The sequence below is a fragment of the Nicotiana tomentosiformis genome, chromosome 5, assembly GCF_000390325.3.
Source record: "Nicotiana tomentosiformis chromosome 5, ASM39032v3, whole genome shotgun sequence".
In the NCBI taxonomy this organism is placed as follows: domain Eukaryota; kingdom Viridiplantae; phylum Streptophyta; class Magnoliopsida; order Solanales; family Solanaceae; genus Nicotiana; species Nicotiana tomentosiformis.
Genome location: NC_090816.1, coordinates 24,481,113 through 24,495,274, shown reverse-complemented (window position 1 = coordinate 24,495,274; position 14,162 = coordinate 24,481,113). Strand labels below are relative to the sequence as shown.

The 14,162-nt window shown below is 34.5% G+C and overlaps 1 protein-coding gene across 3 annotated transcripts; it reads left to right on the top strand.

Annotated features, from left to right (window-relative positions):
• The first annotated feature begins 7,000 nt into the window (after positions 1-7,000).
• On the top strand, positions 7,001-12,145 carry LOC104104334 (tRNase Z TRZ2, chloroplastic). Of its 3 annotated transcripts, none has more exons than XM_009612394.4 (9): positions 7,001-7,153; positions 8,280-8,751; positions 8,944-9,106; positions 9,197-9,267; positions 9,709-9,804; positions 9,889-10,002; positions 11,345-11,413; positions 11,572-11,646; positions 11,768-12,145. In XM_009612394.4, the coding sequence occupies exons 2-9, from the start codon at positions 8,362-8,364 to the stop codon at positions 11,852-11,854; spliced, it is 1,065 nt and encodes a 354-aa protein (XP_009610689.1). In that variant the 5' UTR covers positions 7,001-7,153; positions 8,280-8,361; the 3' UTR covers positions 11,855-12,145. The 3 variants fall into 3 exon arrangements, with proteins under 3 accessions (XP_009610689.1, XP_009610687.1, XP_009610688.1); XM_009612392.4 differs by having other exon boundaries at positions 7,057-7,252; XM_009612393.4 differs by having other exon boundaries at positions 7,115-7,252; positions 8,331-8,751.
• Positions 12,146-14,162: the final 2,017 nt, after the last annotated feature.

The window sequence follows — 14,162 nt, the reverse complement described above, 5'->3', positions numbered from 1 at the left end:
AGCTGAGTATAAAGACTCCCCCGATTTCTATTTGAAGGTAACTATCTCACTTTTATTCTTTGTAGTTTTGCTTAAAGGGAAGAACCTTGCCAAATATTTCCTTGCCAGATCATTCCATATTGTAATAGAATTAGATAGTTCTACCTTCAGCCATCACTTTGCTTCGCCCAATAGAGAGAATGGGAAAAATGTGAGGCTCACATAGTCTAGAGTGACTCCGTTAGTGATGTAAGTATCACTAATATCCAAGAAGTTCAGGATATATTGTTGTGGATCCTCGTGTGGAAGACCCATAAACTGCCCATTCGCATGAAGTAGCTGGATCATGCTCTATTTCAGCTCAAAGTGCCCAATGATTCTGGGCTTCGCAATGCTGGAGGTGACATTAGCAATGCTGGGCATCGCCACCTCCTGAACCGCAATATGCTGCTCCTCTGCCATGTTTACAGGAAATTGAACAAGTTCCTGAAGATTATTTGTCTCTCTTGCTTCCCTCAAACTCTTATGTAATGTTCTCTCAGGTTCGGGGTCAAAGCCTTGAAGTCTATCCTGGCTTCTGACCCTTCGCATTCAATCAAGGTTCCTGATAGCAGAGCAACAATTAGGTAACGTTAGACTTGATGAAATAAACAATTATAGCTAAAACTAGAAAGTAGTCAATATTCAAGTCCCCGACAACTGCGCCAAAAACTTGTTGCTCCCAAACGCACATGCAATTATACATGATCGTACAAGTAATAAGTTTTTGGCGCCTTTACCGGGGACTTGAATATTGTCGGGGACTTGAATATTGAATTTAAGTAATAAAATGATAAGTCAAGTGTCAAACCCACAGAGACTTGTATTAACTACCCACTAAATTCACCAAGATTATTATTTAGTCGAGTCACTCAGAGTTCAAAAGTGTGATTATACTAAATAATAATTCTAACTAGTAACTAATTATCAATCAGCAAAATGATTGTTGTGTATTCAGTAGAGACGAATATTTCAGGGTTGTGATCGATTCACCAATCCTATCGTGTTCTAGTTAACTCTCCCTTTTATACAATTCACTCATGGTTGCTAATTAATCGAACAATTGCTCTCGTAACTTTCTCCCGAAGTACTACTCGCCTATTCAAAATAGATTAACGCCTATATTTCTATGAAATCAATTTATTGAGAATGCATTAGGATTACAATATTTAATTAAGCACGGTGACTAGGTATATTCCTATCCTAGCCACAAATCCGCCCCCTCAGAGTTAAAATCGTGCTATCTTCAATTCTTCTCTAATCTAAACATGGCTTTCCCAAGCATAGCATAGTTAGTAAATAGAATCTAACTGCTGGCTAGACAATTAAGTAGTTATTTACAGAATTGAAAAAACAATCATATATTGGTAAATTGTAATTAAGGTTAAGTCAACTTTAAACAACAATATTTATAGCTAAATCACAACCCCAGAACTATGGCTTTTAGCCACTCATGATAGTATCAAAATAAATTCACAAGTATTTGAATAATTGAAACTACTAAGAAAGATGAAGAAAAAGTGAGAATCCTTGCTCCCGAGTGTTCTATGTCCCGTTCTCGCCTCCAAAGAATGTCCAACCCCCCCAAAATAGGTTTAAAACCCCTTTAATACATATTGGGGGCGTGTAGGGTTGAAATCACAAGTCCCATCCGAATTAGGACAAAATATGCCTTTTGGCGTCTCGCTTGATGCATGGCACCAACCTAGAAAGCAAACTTTTTGGTATTCTGTAAATAGCGTTTTGGTTAGTGCCTAGCGCCAACCTAGACACCAAACTAGTACTTCCTCCAAATTTTTCCGTTTTTACTTTAATTTGCACGTCAATTTTCCAAATTACTTCCACTCGACTCCTACACATAAAACACCACGAATTAGAATAAATCACTGCATTACACATACAAAACTCACGTAATATGAGTAAAATGCGAGGTGATATACATATAAATATGCATACATTATGCCTTTTTTTTGTTTTATGTTTATTTTTTTGTTTTTTTAATTATAAATATCACTATACTAAGAAAGAATACTACAATTAAGCTAGGATAGCACAGAAAATCACCGAGACAATCTCCTCACCCCACACTTAATTGTGCAATGTCCTCAATGCACACTGTAAATAACAAAAGGGTAAAATAGACTCCCTGGTAGACCAAAGGCCAAAGAATTAGCAGCTCGCGGGATCCTCAGACTTCTCTCAGGTATGATCCTTTGTGCGGGTACCACACACTTAGTTTCAATCACCTACTCGCTTTTGCATACTTCCTATTAGCTTTGACCTCGTGCTCCTACTCCTACAAAATACAAAAACAACACTACACAGATAACACAATAAAAAAATAAACAAAAGTAAAAAGAAAAAAATAGAATTGGGTTGCCTCCCAACAAGCGCTTGATTTAAAGTCGCAGCACGACCCCATCACTTTCATCACTTTTCGTTCCATTATGAGAATATGAATTGCGGCCCAAATTTTGCATCAATTTTTCTGTCACGTTCTTGGGGCGGTGGTGTGAAAATAAAGGAACCAAGCAATAGATATCACATCTTGCATTTCTTGGCCTTTAAGTGAGGGATGTCATTTTGTCTCCTTGGCATCACAAATTTCAGAATATATGCACTTTGTTCCTCATCCATTGACTCCTCCATATACTCGAATGGATCAATTCTCGTATCACCAACCAAGCACAATGTTGAAAAGTATTTAGAATGAGATCAATACGCTCAAACTCTAAAAACGCTTTACTTTTAACATCTTCACTTTTGCACATTTCCTTAACCTCAGCATCATTAGTAATATTTTGGTCGAATAGTTGAAATTCCTATTTCTGCTCCACAAGCTGGCCAGTATCCATAACAATTGGTTGTCGTGGTTGTAGGGCATCAGGCGCCTCAACCTTTTTATTCAATTTAGCCTGCATGTCATGGATATCTGAGCCAAATTGGTCTATCTCTTGCCTGAACTCAGTTCTTTCTTATATCAGGTGTTCTGTCATATTTGAAAGACCATCACGAAGAAACTCATGAGATTTTATCAGTTGAGTTTGTTCCTCTAGCCAAGATTGGCTCACTATATCTGCTTCTTCAGGATTATCTTCTGGCGGGAACTCGCTCTCTTTAGCCATTTCGTCTGCCTCAACCTTCATTCTCGTGATTGTTGCACTAATTCTTTGTATAACCTTTTGATTTTCATCTTGTTGCTCGGCTACTTGCCTCATCATGTCCATAATACGGGCAACACGCTCTACATCCTCCATTTCATTGCTCCTATCAAATTATAAACATTATTAAAAATATCATAATAAGGGCTCAAAGAAGGGTAAAAAGAATCAGGACAATCATCCCAATGGCTACCTTGACAACCACACACATTACAAAATTCCACTCATAAGATTGAGATTCACAATTTTGCCACAAGTGTGGTCCTCCGTAATATGGACAGGGATCACCAAAATAAGAATAACCAATATTCGACCAATTCTCATTCCAAGATGCCATGTAAAAAAAAAATACTAACAACACTAAACTAAAATTAAAAACTTGAATAGAAAAAAAGTAAAAGTCTACGAGAGATAATTGTTAGAATTGACAATCTTACATTTGCTACAGTGCTTCAGTAACGTATAATTGTAATATTCTTATTCTGTCATTTCACAAATAAAGTATTTAATTATCAAAGAACAACAACAACATAAAAGATAAGTATAAATTAAGGATAAATTGAGCAATTTTACAATTCATTTGACTTTTGTCTAATAATATATTAGCCCCTATAGAAATAAAAATCTCATTTTGTTCTTTATTCAGTAGAGCTCCAACTTAAAAGATAATTTTACAGCATTGTCAAAAGTTGATGAATAAATTAAAATTCTTTTTCTTGCTATTTCTTTTTTTTTTTTTTTTTTTTAATGGAATCCACCCTATCACGTTGGACTGGATCAATGATACGGGCATAACCAAAGTAAAATTGGTCAATCTCTAATATTACATGAATAAATTTGGACCTTTTACGATTAAAAAAAAAGTATAAATGCAAATCAACAAAAAATATTCAATTAAACATCTGCATCGTGGTTACAAAGTCACACTACTACTGAGTACTGATATACCAAAATGCGTTATAGCCTGTTTGACCAAGCTTTTCAAAATCAGTTTACTTTAAAAAGTACTTTTTTTAAAAATACTTACGGTGAGAAGTAATTTATGTTTGGCTAGTTAATTTAAAAAATATTTTTGATGTTTGACCAAGTTTAAAAAAGTGTTTCTAAATTATTTTTCATAAGTATTTTTTAAAAAAGTATTTTGGATAGAAGCTATTTTCTCAAATATAACTTTTGCTTATAATTAATTTTTTATCCTAAAATCTTGATCAAATACCTTAACTTCAGTATTTTGACCTTTGAAGAAGCTTTGTCAAACATACTATTAAAGTTCAATTTTCATTGAAATATAAATTAGTGTCCAACTTGCAATTGGTATAAAATATTCTAGGGCATCTTCAACTCTTGCATCATTTGTTTACACCAAAATGGTTCAAATTAACTCCAACCCATTATACTATTTTTTATACCAAAAAATATTTCTTTTATATTCTTCTCTCTCTTCTATATTATATTATTTTTTATTTAAATTTATTTCTTATTTCATAAAACAAATTCTTTTTTCCTTTTTTTACATATTCATCCCATATAATTCATATTTCTTTCTTATATAACCATTTAATATAAAATTATTTTATACCATAAATTTTTAAATAATATAAATTATAAGCAAATATTATACATTATACATATTAATAGATACTTTAAATAAAAATAAAATCATTGATAAGATATAATTAAATAAATATTACATTATGGTAAAATAAAGTTTAATTTCTAAATAAATATTCAACTCACATGATTAGTATGTTGCTTTCATAAATGCTCTATTAATACATTACGAAGTGCAAAAGATTGGTGGATGTGGAAGCGACCTACCAAAGCACTAGATTATTGTTGTAAATTTCTCATCCCATTATGTTATTTAATCTATTTTTAATTTTAATCTATATCAGTCGCTGCCATATTAAATATTTATTTTTATGTTATTTAATGAACATTGTGTTATTTTAACAATATATTATATTTTAGATTTGCACTTTTCATTTTTTTGATGGTTATATATTTTTATACAATCATAACTTATAATAAAATTAACTTATTATTTTATATAAAAAATATATACGAAAATTAATATATAAACCTTATACACCAAAATTAAAATGTAAAATTAATATTGTAAAGATATTACATAAAAAGTATAAATAATAGCAAAATTTATAATATGTTAAATTAAAAGTGTTATGTAATAAAAGATAATAGTAAAATATTGATGAACAATAATGATGTTGATGAATAGTGTTACACAAAATTTGGTCACACCAAAATGGCGTAAGAAATGGTGTTGGATTGAAGTTAGGGCTGCTTAACGGGCGGATCAGGCATTTATTTACTCTTAACGGTTTTGCTTATCGGTTATCGGTTTTTAAATGTATTAATCTGCTAGCCACCCGATAAGATATCAGGCGGATTGGTATCGGTTTAGCTATTATCGGGCGGTTATCGGTTTAGTTTCAGTTGATTGAAACTTAACATACTTTAATACAGTGTTGGGGAGTACATATTGCTGGAAATTAAATGAGCCATTTCAAACCAACTATAATGTCTTCACATTCTTGTGCATTGATCTAATTACAGTTGTAACTTGTTCAACCTGATCTTCACTTGAACAAGACGAAAGGAGCACTTTTGCTGTTCCACCATCTGGATAGCAACATTCATCGATCATTTCCTCGAATATTTCTAAGCATATTTGGTACTATTTCTTTTTAGAGTATGCTCCAAGTCTGGAAGTCCAAGTAACCACATCTGGCTTCAAGTTCTTTGCAGGAAGTAATTGAAAAATCTCTTTCATTTTTTCGATAAATCCTGATCGTCCATATGCATTGATCAGGATATCGTAGGTGCTGATATCGGCTACATAAGGTCCAGCTTCGATGACAGTTAAGAGTTCTTCCATTTTTAAAAACTGACCAAGACGACCATACAAGTTGAGCATGTTGTTAAGAAGAAAAGTATCTAGTTTCACCCCTTCTTTCTGCATCTGCTAAATTACACCATGAGGCCATATTACTAGAATCAAATACTGGATATCAAAAGAGAAGTAATATATAGAGATCCATCATTGTACCCATAATGAAAGATTACTTTGGGCGAAATACCTTATTGGAAAATAAACAGACGATACTTCTTTTATCTTCTCATACTACATTCTAGTGGATGGTAAGGGATTGAGAAGTGCACGACAGAATACATCAACAGTATCATTTGAACAGATTTCTTATTGTTTAAGAAGATGACAAACTGTTAAAAAATAAAAACACAATGGCGAGAGGGAGAGGGAGAGGGAGGGGGAAGGAGAGGGTTAGCGAGTCGGGGAGAGGCGAGAGGGAGAGGCGAAAAGGTTGGCTGCTGGGTTTAGATGCTAGAGTTTCTAAAGTGTAAATGTTAATAGTTTAATACTGATTATTGGTCTCCACTCTCATGTGGGGAAGAGACTCAATGGCCAATTAGATACTTCCAAGCAATCAGTACAATTCACTTTGCACTTCGTACAATTGTCCATAGCAGTAATATGGATAAAAATAAATTTTATATATATATATATTCTTAACGGGTTAACGGATTATTCGTTAAGAAAATTGAATAATCCGCCCCCAAACCGATAAGCCGTTAATAAAAAATTTCAATCCGTTCTCCATCCGTAAAACCGTTAACCCGATATCAATAAACCATTAAACTTCGGTTTCGGTTTCGGTTCGTTTTTGAAAAAACCTAGTTGAAGCACCAAAATACTTTACACAAATGACCTTAGGTAAATCCGTAAATATCGTAAATATCTTCGCTCTAACAATTTGTCTTTTTTCTTTCATCAACAATTTGTCCAGAGGAAAAATAAAAAAAAGAAAACCTTATCCCTCGGCCCCTCTCTCTCTCTCTCTCTCTCCTATTCCCTCTGCAGGAACACACTGTCAAGACACTGATGCTCTCTCCGGCATTGAGAGCAAATTGAACGAAAAATTTGACGGCCACCGGTATTCTGAAGCTTTTATTTTTGCAGATTATTTCTCAGTTTCTTTCCATATAAAGCCAACTTTTCTTTTACATTCTTCGACTCCATAAATTTATTTCAGGTAAACCCAATAATCTTTTATTTACATTTATTTTGAATGGCTTGGATACTTTATAATTCTCTACTTCCATTCTGTGGAAAAAATATTTCATTTATTTTTATTGTTTGCTCAAAAAAGTGTTACTCCATTTTATTACTACAGTATGTCGGAAGATGGTGTTATAGTGTACTCTTTCCGTCACAAAAAGAATGCCGGGTTCGGAGTTAGACGGTCAATTTATTTAATTTTGAGGTTGAATAACTTTTTGGAATTTCTTAACTAATTTGTGTACTATATATAAATAGCTACTAAAAAACACAACATTTTATACTAGTAAACTCTTTAAGATGATAGAAAAGTTCTTAGAAAAGACAATTGTACTCTCTAAATAGGAATAGTGTCAATATTGGGACAGAGGTGTGTGTGTATATTCATCCTTTACTATCTTTGCATTCTTGTTTATTTATTAAATTTCAAAAGTTTATCTTTATTTTTCTGATTTGATTTCTTCTTAGAATGGTATATATGGGTGTCCCAAATGAAAGAGACTTAAGGGTCTTACAGGGGTGTTGAAGATTTTAAAAAGGAAGTGTTGAAGGTACAATGTAAATTGAATTAGGGAAAAATAAAATTTCTTTTAAATGTAGTTACAACAACAAACCCAGTGATGTCTCACAACTTTTAAATGTAGTTACGGCAATGTAAATTTGAAGGATTAAACAAACATAGAAGCTCTCAAGCTTGTTCACAAAAAAATTGCGGGTTCATAAATTAGACTATGTTATCTTGGTTTGCTACTTCTTATTTTTGATAATTAGCGTTAACATCTAATATGATCAGAATCTTTAGTTTTAGAGAACTCATACTTTGCACAAAAGACAAAATTATTCAAGTATTTTAATGAGATAGACATGAATAGAGTGGAAAGGATCCAAATGATTCATATAGTCGAGCCCAACTTATATGGTATTATGTCATGTGTCCTAGTCAAGATTTGGTTGTTTTGGATTCACAAACTGATATCTAAATGAACTATGTTTAATTGTAGGGCTCATAACTCAAATATTGAAAACGCCTAAACCCTTTCTTTCCCGCCCAGAGTAAACCTGCATGTGATCTTAATTTCAAAGATGCAAATCTCTGTAGCCACTGTAATCCCAAAAGTGCCTTCATTCAGCACATTTTATCCTCAACACAATGTTCAAAAACCGAGCCACGGTCTCTCAGTACAAACACACATCAATCTTCCAGCTCCATGTGGTGTCAAAAGTTCCTCTACTGGCTTCTTGTCTGCCATTGAGAGAGCAATAGAGGAAGAAGAGTATAGAAAAGCCAGGGCTGAGGTAAACCGGCAAGGGATAAATATTGAAGGTTATTCAATTGAAGGACACTCGATTGGTGGGCACGAGACATGTGTTATTGTGCCACAACTAAAGGCTGCTTTTGATATTGGGAGATGCCCATCAAAGGCTGTTCATCAAAACTTCTTGTTTATCACTCACGCTCATCTTGACCACATTGTAAGTTTTCCTTCTATTTATAGTGTTTATCTGCATTGAGTAGTAGATGTACTCAGAAAGAGGAATTTAGTTTTAAAAATGTGATGATCCATGGGCCTATGCACAACTCTTGGTATAAAAAGCACACTTCGTCCCATGGCTTGATTTGAACATCGAAGCCAGCAGTGACTTCTGCCATATCTTCTGATTCAGGGTGGACTTCCTATGTATATTGCCACTCGTGGCTTGTACGGCTTGAAACCTCCGACAGTCTTCGTACCTCCTTCCATAAAAGAAGATGTAGAGAAGTTGCTTGATGTTCATAGATCAATGAGTCAGGTGGACCTGAACTTGGATCTGATTGCTTTGGATGTAGGTAAATATTCTGTTTTCTTTACATGCGTTTCTTCTCCATTTTGTTTTCCTATCTCCATGTGTAAATTGTTATTGGAAACTTTGCACTCAGGGGAAACATATGAAATGCGGAATGACCTGGTTGTAAGACCAGTTAGAACTCACCATGTTATTCCCAGCCAGGTTTGTTTGCAAATCAGCTCTTTTTTTCCCCGTATTTGAAATACCTCGAAACCTTTTATCTCAATTAAAATAAGGCATGGAAAACTCGCTGAAATTTCCTTTTTTTGTAGACTAGGATTTAATGTCTTTAAAGCCCCTTGTTCCGATAGTCTTTGCAATACTCTAGGGCCTAGGCTAATAAACATTATCAGCCTGCTTCACTGAATTTTCGTGGCTTCATTAACCCATTGTCTTCCATCTTAAAATCCTTGTGTTTCACATGGCACTGTTTCACCAATGAAAAAGTTGTGCAGTTGAATTTATTTTTACTTCTTCTAGACTTGGATATGTTGAGTATCTTCCAAGATTTCAGACTCTGGTTAATGCCTACAACCTCGACCTACATGCTAAGGTGGTCATATTCAATTTATTGACTTATTATTTCTTTACTGCATTCTCCAGGGCTATGTGATATACTCAGTCAGAAAGAAGCTGAAGAAGCAATACATTCATCTACAGGGGAAACAAATAGAGAAACTGAAGAAATCGGGTGTTCAGGTTCATAACTTGTAACATAAGTTTTTGTGTTATGAGTGGTGGCTCAAATAGTTTTCTTGTCTAATGAAAATGTTCATTTGTTAGATAACAGATAGTGTGTTGTGTCCTGAAGTAGCCTTCACAGGAGATACAACATCAGACTTTTATCTTGATCCTCGCAGTGCTGATGCTTTGCGGGCAAAAGTTCTTATAACTGAGGTATAGCTGAATGAATAAACATATAAGTTAATTCTCATAACCAAGTTCAATCAGTGTCCTTTGTGCATTTCAGCATTCGAGTTATTGACATATTTTTCTCTCAAACTAATGCTTAATTGGTCTTGAAGTTCAGATGAATTATCTTGTAATAATCTCCTTTTAACTCCTTTACTGACCAAAAGTGTAGGTATAGGGTTACATATTAGTTTCCTTACATTGATCTATTCTTTGAGGATAGATCCAAACTGTAAGTGCTGCAGCTCTGCTGCTTATCTTGTTAACTTATAAGCTTGTATCTTGATTCTTTTAAAACCTTATTCGTTTTAATCATAATAGGCCTAAAAGGTAAGGTGAAATAGGAAAGGAGAGCAAAGTGGCTTCTTATGTGCATGGTCAGAACATGAGTTGCGTGGTGTACCTTAATGTCCTTATAGTTCTAATGATTTCATTTTAATTTCCTCTTGTTTCTGTGCTATGGAGTTTAATCCGCTATTTTTTACCTTTTTAAATGGTGTATTAGAGGGGAAACATGACAAGTTACTGCAATTCATGCATCAAGTATATATAATTTTTCACTCCAATTGATTGCGTGGCTGTGATTTACAGCCCTAGCATCTTAGGTTGTTAACTGATTAACCTACTATGTTCATCTCTGTCGGGAAATCTGTAAGCTTTCAAATACACAAACCTTGAGGCTGCAGCAACAGCAAAAATGTAAATGATATCCAAAGGATGAAAGTCCATACCGGAAACAACCTCTCTACTCCCTCGGGGTAGGGGTAAGGTTTGCGTACACTCTACCCTCCCCAGACCCCACTTGTGGGATTTTACTGGGTCGTCGTTGTTGATGAAAGTCCATACCGGGGGTCTATCGGAAACGGCCTCTCTACCTTCGTAGTGGTAAGGCTGAGTATACACTACCCTCCCCAGACCCCACTTGTGGGATTACACTGGGTTGTTTGTTATTGTTGATGAAAGTCCATACTGTGTAATGGGATTCCTTGATAGAATTGCTGTGTGTTTAGCAACATATTTGTATGTCAAGTTACCCGATTATTTTCTGCAATGCCATGAAGGGTAGAAACATATTTTCTTCTTTTTGTGTTTATAAAGTGTACAATCAACTTTTTGGAACCCTTTTGTCTTTCTAATGCCCTTTCTTTAGCAGAGTCCATTTAAGGCAAGCTGGTTTATCCTTGTAATGTTGATTGGCTTAGTGAAAACGGAATGGTCAAAAGATATAGCAATTAGAACAATTTCCTCACTTTATGGAACCATTCAGATGCAGCAGTTAGGATAAAGCTTTAATCTCATCTCTAAGATATCATTTCTGCGTTGACAGGCAACGTTCTTGGATGACAACTGCGGAGTTGAGCATGCACGGGAGCATGGTCATACACATCTATATGAGGTATACCTGAGTCATTGAAATACCTACATAAGATTTACCATGATGCTAAATATAGCTCTTCTATCTTTGGCTCGAGCGACAAACTATACTCCCCTTTGACTATTGGAAGGTTTTTGACAACTATAGTCAGTTAATTCTTCCAAATTTTGGAGTTGCAGATAATGGAGCATGCACAATGGATACGGAACAAAACACTTGTTTTAACCCATTTTTCACCACGCTACAATATTGAGGTTGTCAACGCAGTCTCAACATGGTTTTCAGTTTTATTTCTTCCTTATTTTCTCACTTGGATAATGGGAAACCTGAATTCTCCTTAAAAATGGCTTATGTAGCATTTTTTATTAATTACAGGACATTCGTCAAGGTGTATCAAAGTTGCAACCCCAGGTATCAGCCAAAGTGGTTGCCTTAACTGAGGGCTTCAAATCAATGCACTGATAGTCATTCTTTTCCTCTTTTTGTAAGAAAACTTACACATGCCTAGTTAGTGAAACTATGTACACTTTTGGTTTATTTCCAAAGAGTAGTTTTAGGTAGAATTTCGAACAATTGGAATTTGTAGAAAATCCTTAGTCCACACCCAGGGGGAGTGTTGTTTGGTTAGTTGTGAGAAATCTAATTCATGCTCTTTTACTTTGTACAAGTTTCACCAAGCATCTGTATTATTTTTTACTTGACCAAAATGCACATACATGTTCGTTGATTTAGTACAAACATTTACTTGCTCAATTTATGTATGGACAAATTAGTCGCTCTCCTAGTTGGCTAGTTCTCTCTACACGCCATCCTCCTATATAAAATCATAGGAAAAAGAGAATAAAGTTTTAACACTCACTTTTGTTTCAAACCATATGAATAATGGCTAATTTTTAAAATGTTTTCTCTTGTAATTTCGATATAAGGAAAGTTACAACTTGTAACAATTTGTGAAGTTTTTTGAGTGTTTAAATTTAAATTCTTAAAAGAAATATTAATATTATTTGGTTTAACACTGATAATTGGTTATATAATCACATTGACTCTCTATAAGTAAATTACAAAATTGGGACAGAATTCAACATTGGAACACTGCTAACAAAAGAAATTTAATTTTGCCCAAATTTTACATAGCTGGATAAAGCGAAGTAGCTGATGTCAGGCTGATATATTCAGGGGAAATACACAAACCATTTTTAGGGCTGGTATTTAGAAACTAGCCATTACTTACTTAAAATTTAAACTAAAAATCTTAATTTCAGGATATTTATGTCCCAAAAAACTGAACTAAAAAACTGAAATTCAGGACATATTGGCTAGTGTTACACCCCATGTTTTCGTACGTGAAAGTACGTCATAAGTAAATTGATGAAAGCTCGGCAATGAGATGTTACATTCCGCATTTTCGTACGCTAAAGTTTCGTCGTAAGTTAATTGACGTAGGTTCGGGAATGAGATTATTTTGGGATTATAAGTATTGCGCTATTTCAAACAAGTGATAAGTAAATTTGTGAAGGTGAGAGGGTAAGCGAATCAAAGAAAATGAGTTTCGTTGAAGGTTGTCATTTTGAGATAAAATACGGTCCAAGTTACAATACCCCGTATTTATGGACTAGTGTCATACAAGGTACCACATGACCATAATAGTAAGATGTATAAAGTGTGTTAAAAGTGAGTAGTGTTTTAAGTAATTTGAGATAATTTTTAATTATGTGGATAATTGGGTAATTAATAATTTTTGGTGGGAGTTAGTTAATTAATCACAAAGTTTAAATTCCCCCTCCCCCAAACCAACGTGGCAGCCCACCATTCCAATTAATCACAGATTTTGGACAAGTCTAAATCCCCCTGGCAGCCCACCAATACAATTAGTGACTCTTCAATTAAATTGCAAGGTGGCACATTTGAGATAGTTTGGTGGCTAGGTCATCACCTAATGGGCCCCACACCCACCAAGGTTTAAAAAAAATCCCTCTAAATCATTTACAGAGATTTGATTTCTCTACAATATGAGGGATTAAAGCTTCAGTCAATTCATACAAGGATTCATATGGTTGTGACGCGATTCTCTTGAAACAAAAATTCGAAACAAAAATTCAAACAGATTTCTTAGCATTTTAGCAACGTAAGATTTTACAATTCTAAGGGAGTACGGTACAATCTTTCTCAAGAATATCATACAGATTTTCCCCTATTTCGATCCGCTATTACGTGTTGTCGCAATTGACGCGTGTTATAGGGATTGTCAAGAGAATCGGCTCAGGTATGTTAAGGCTATCCCTTCTTTCTTTTGGCATGATCCATATAATACAAATGAAACGAGCAAATGCACAGCTTCCATAAATGACACTATTCATAGAAATGCTAGAGATGCCTATGTTCTTGATTCCCCATGTATCCTATTATTCTATCATCTGTTCATGGGTCTCAGAAAATACATAAGTTGATAAAGTTTACTTTATGACATTAATCAAAGGCATAATAGTCTTATGACATTCCGAAAGATTTTATTGACGTACTTCTCAGGCATTGCATTCATTTATACATGTACATTGACCCACGACCAGATGGCGTTATATACGCGTATATATGTATATGGGATATGAGAAAAGGTTACGGCGTTATATACGCACCACCACTTGATCAGGTGGTATATGTTGATGATTTGCCCACAGTGGCCGAGATGATATGATGAGATGCCCTCAAAGGCTTGATGATATTATGAACGCATATACCTATGTATGATATGACATTTATACGCATATGCATG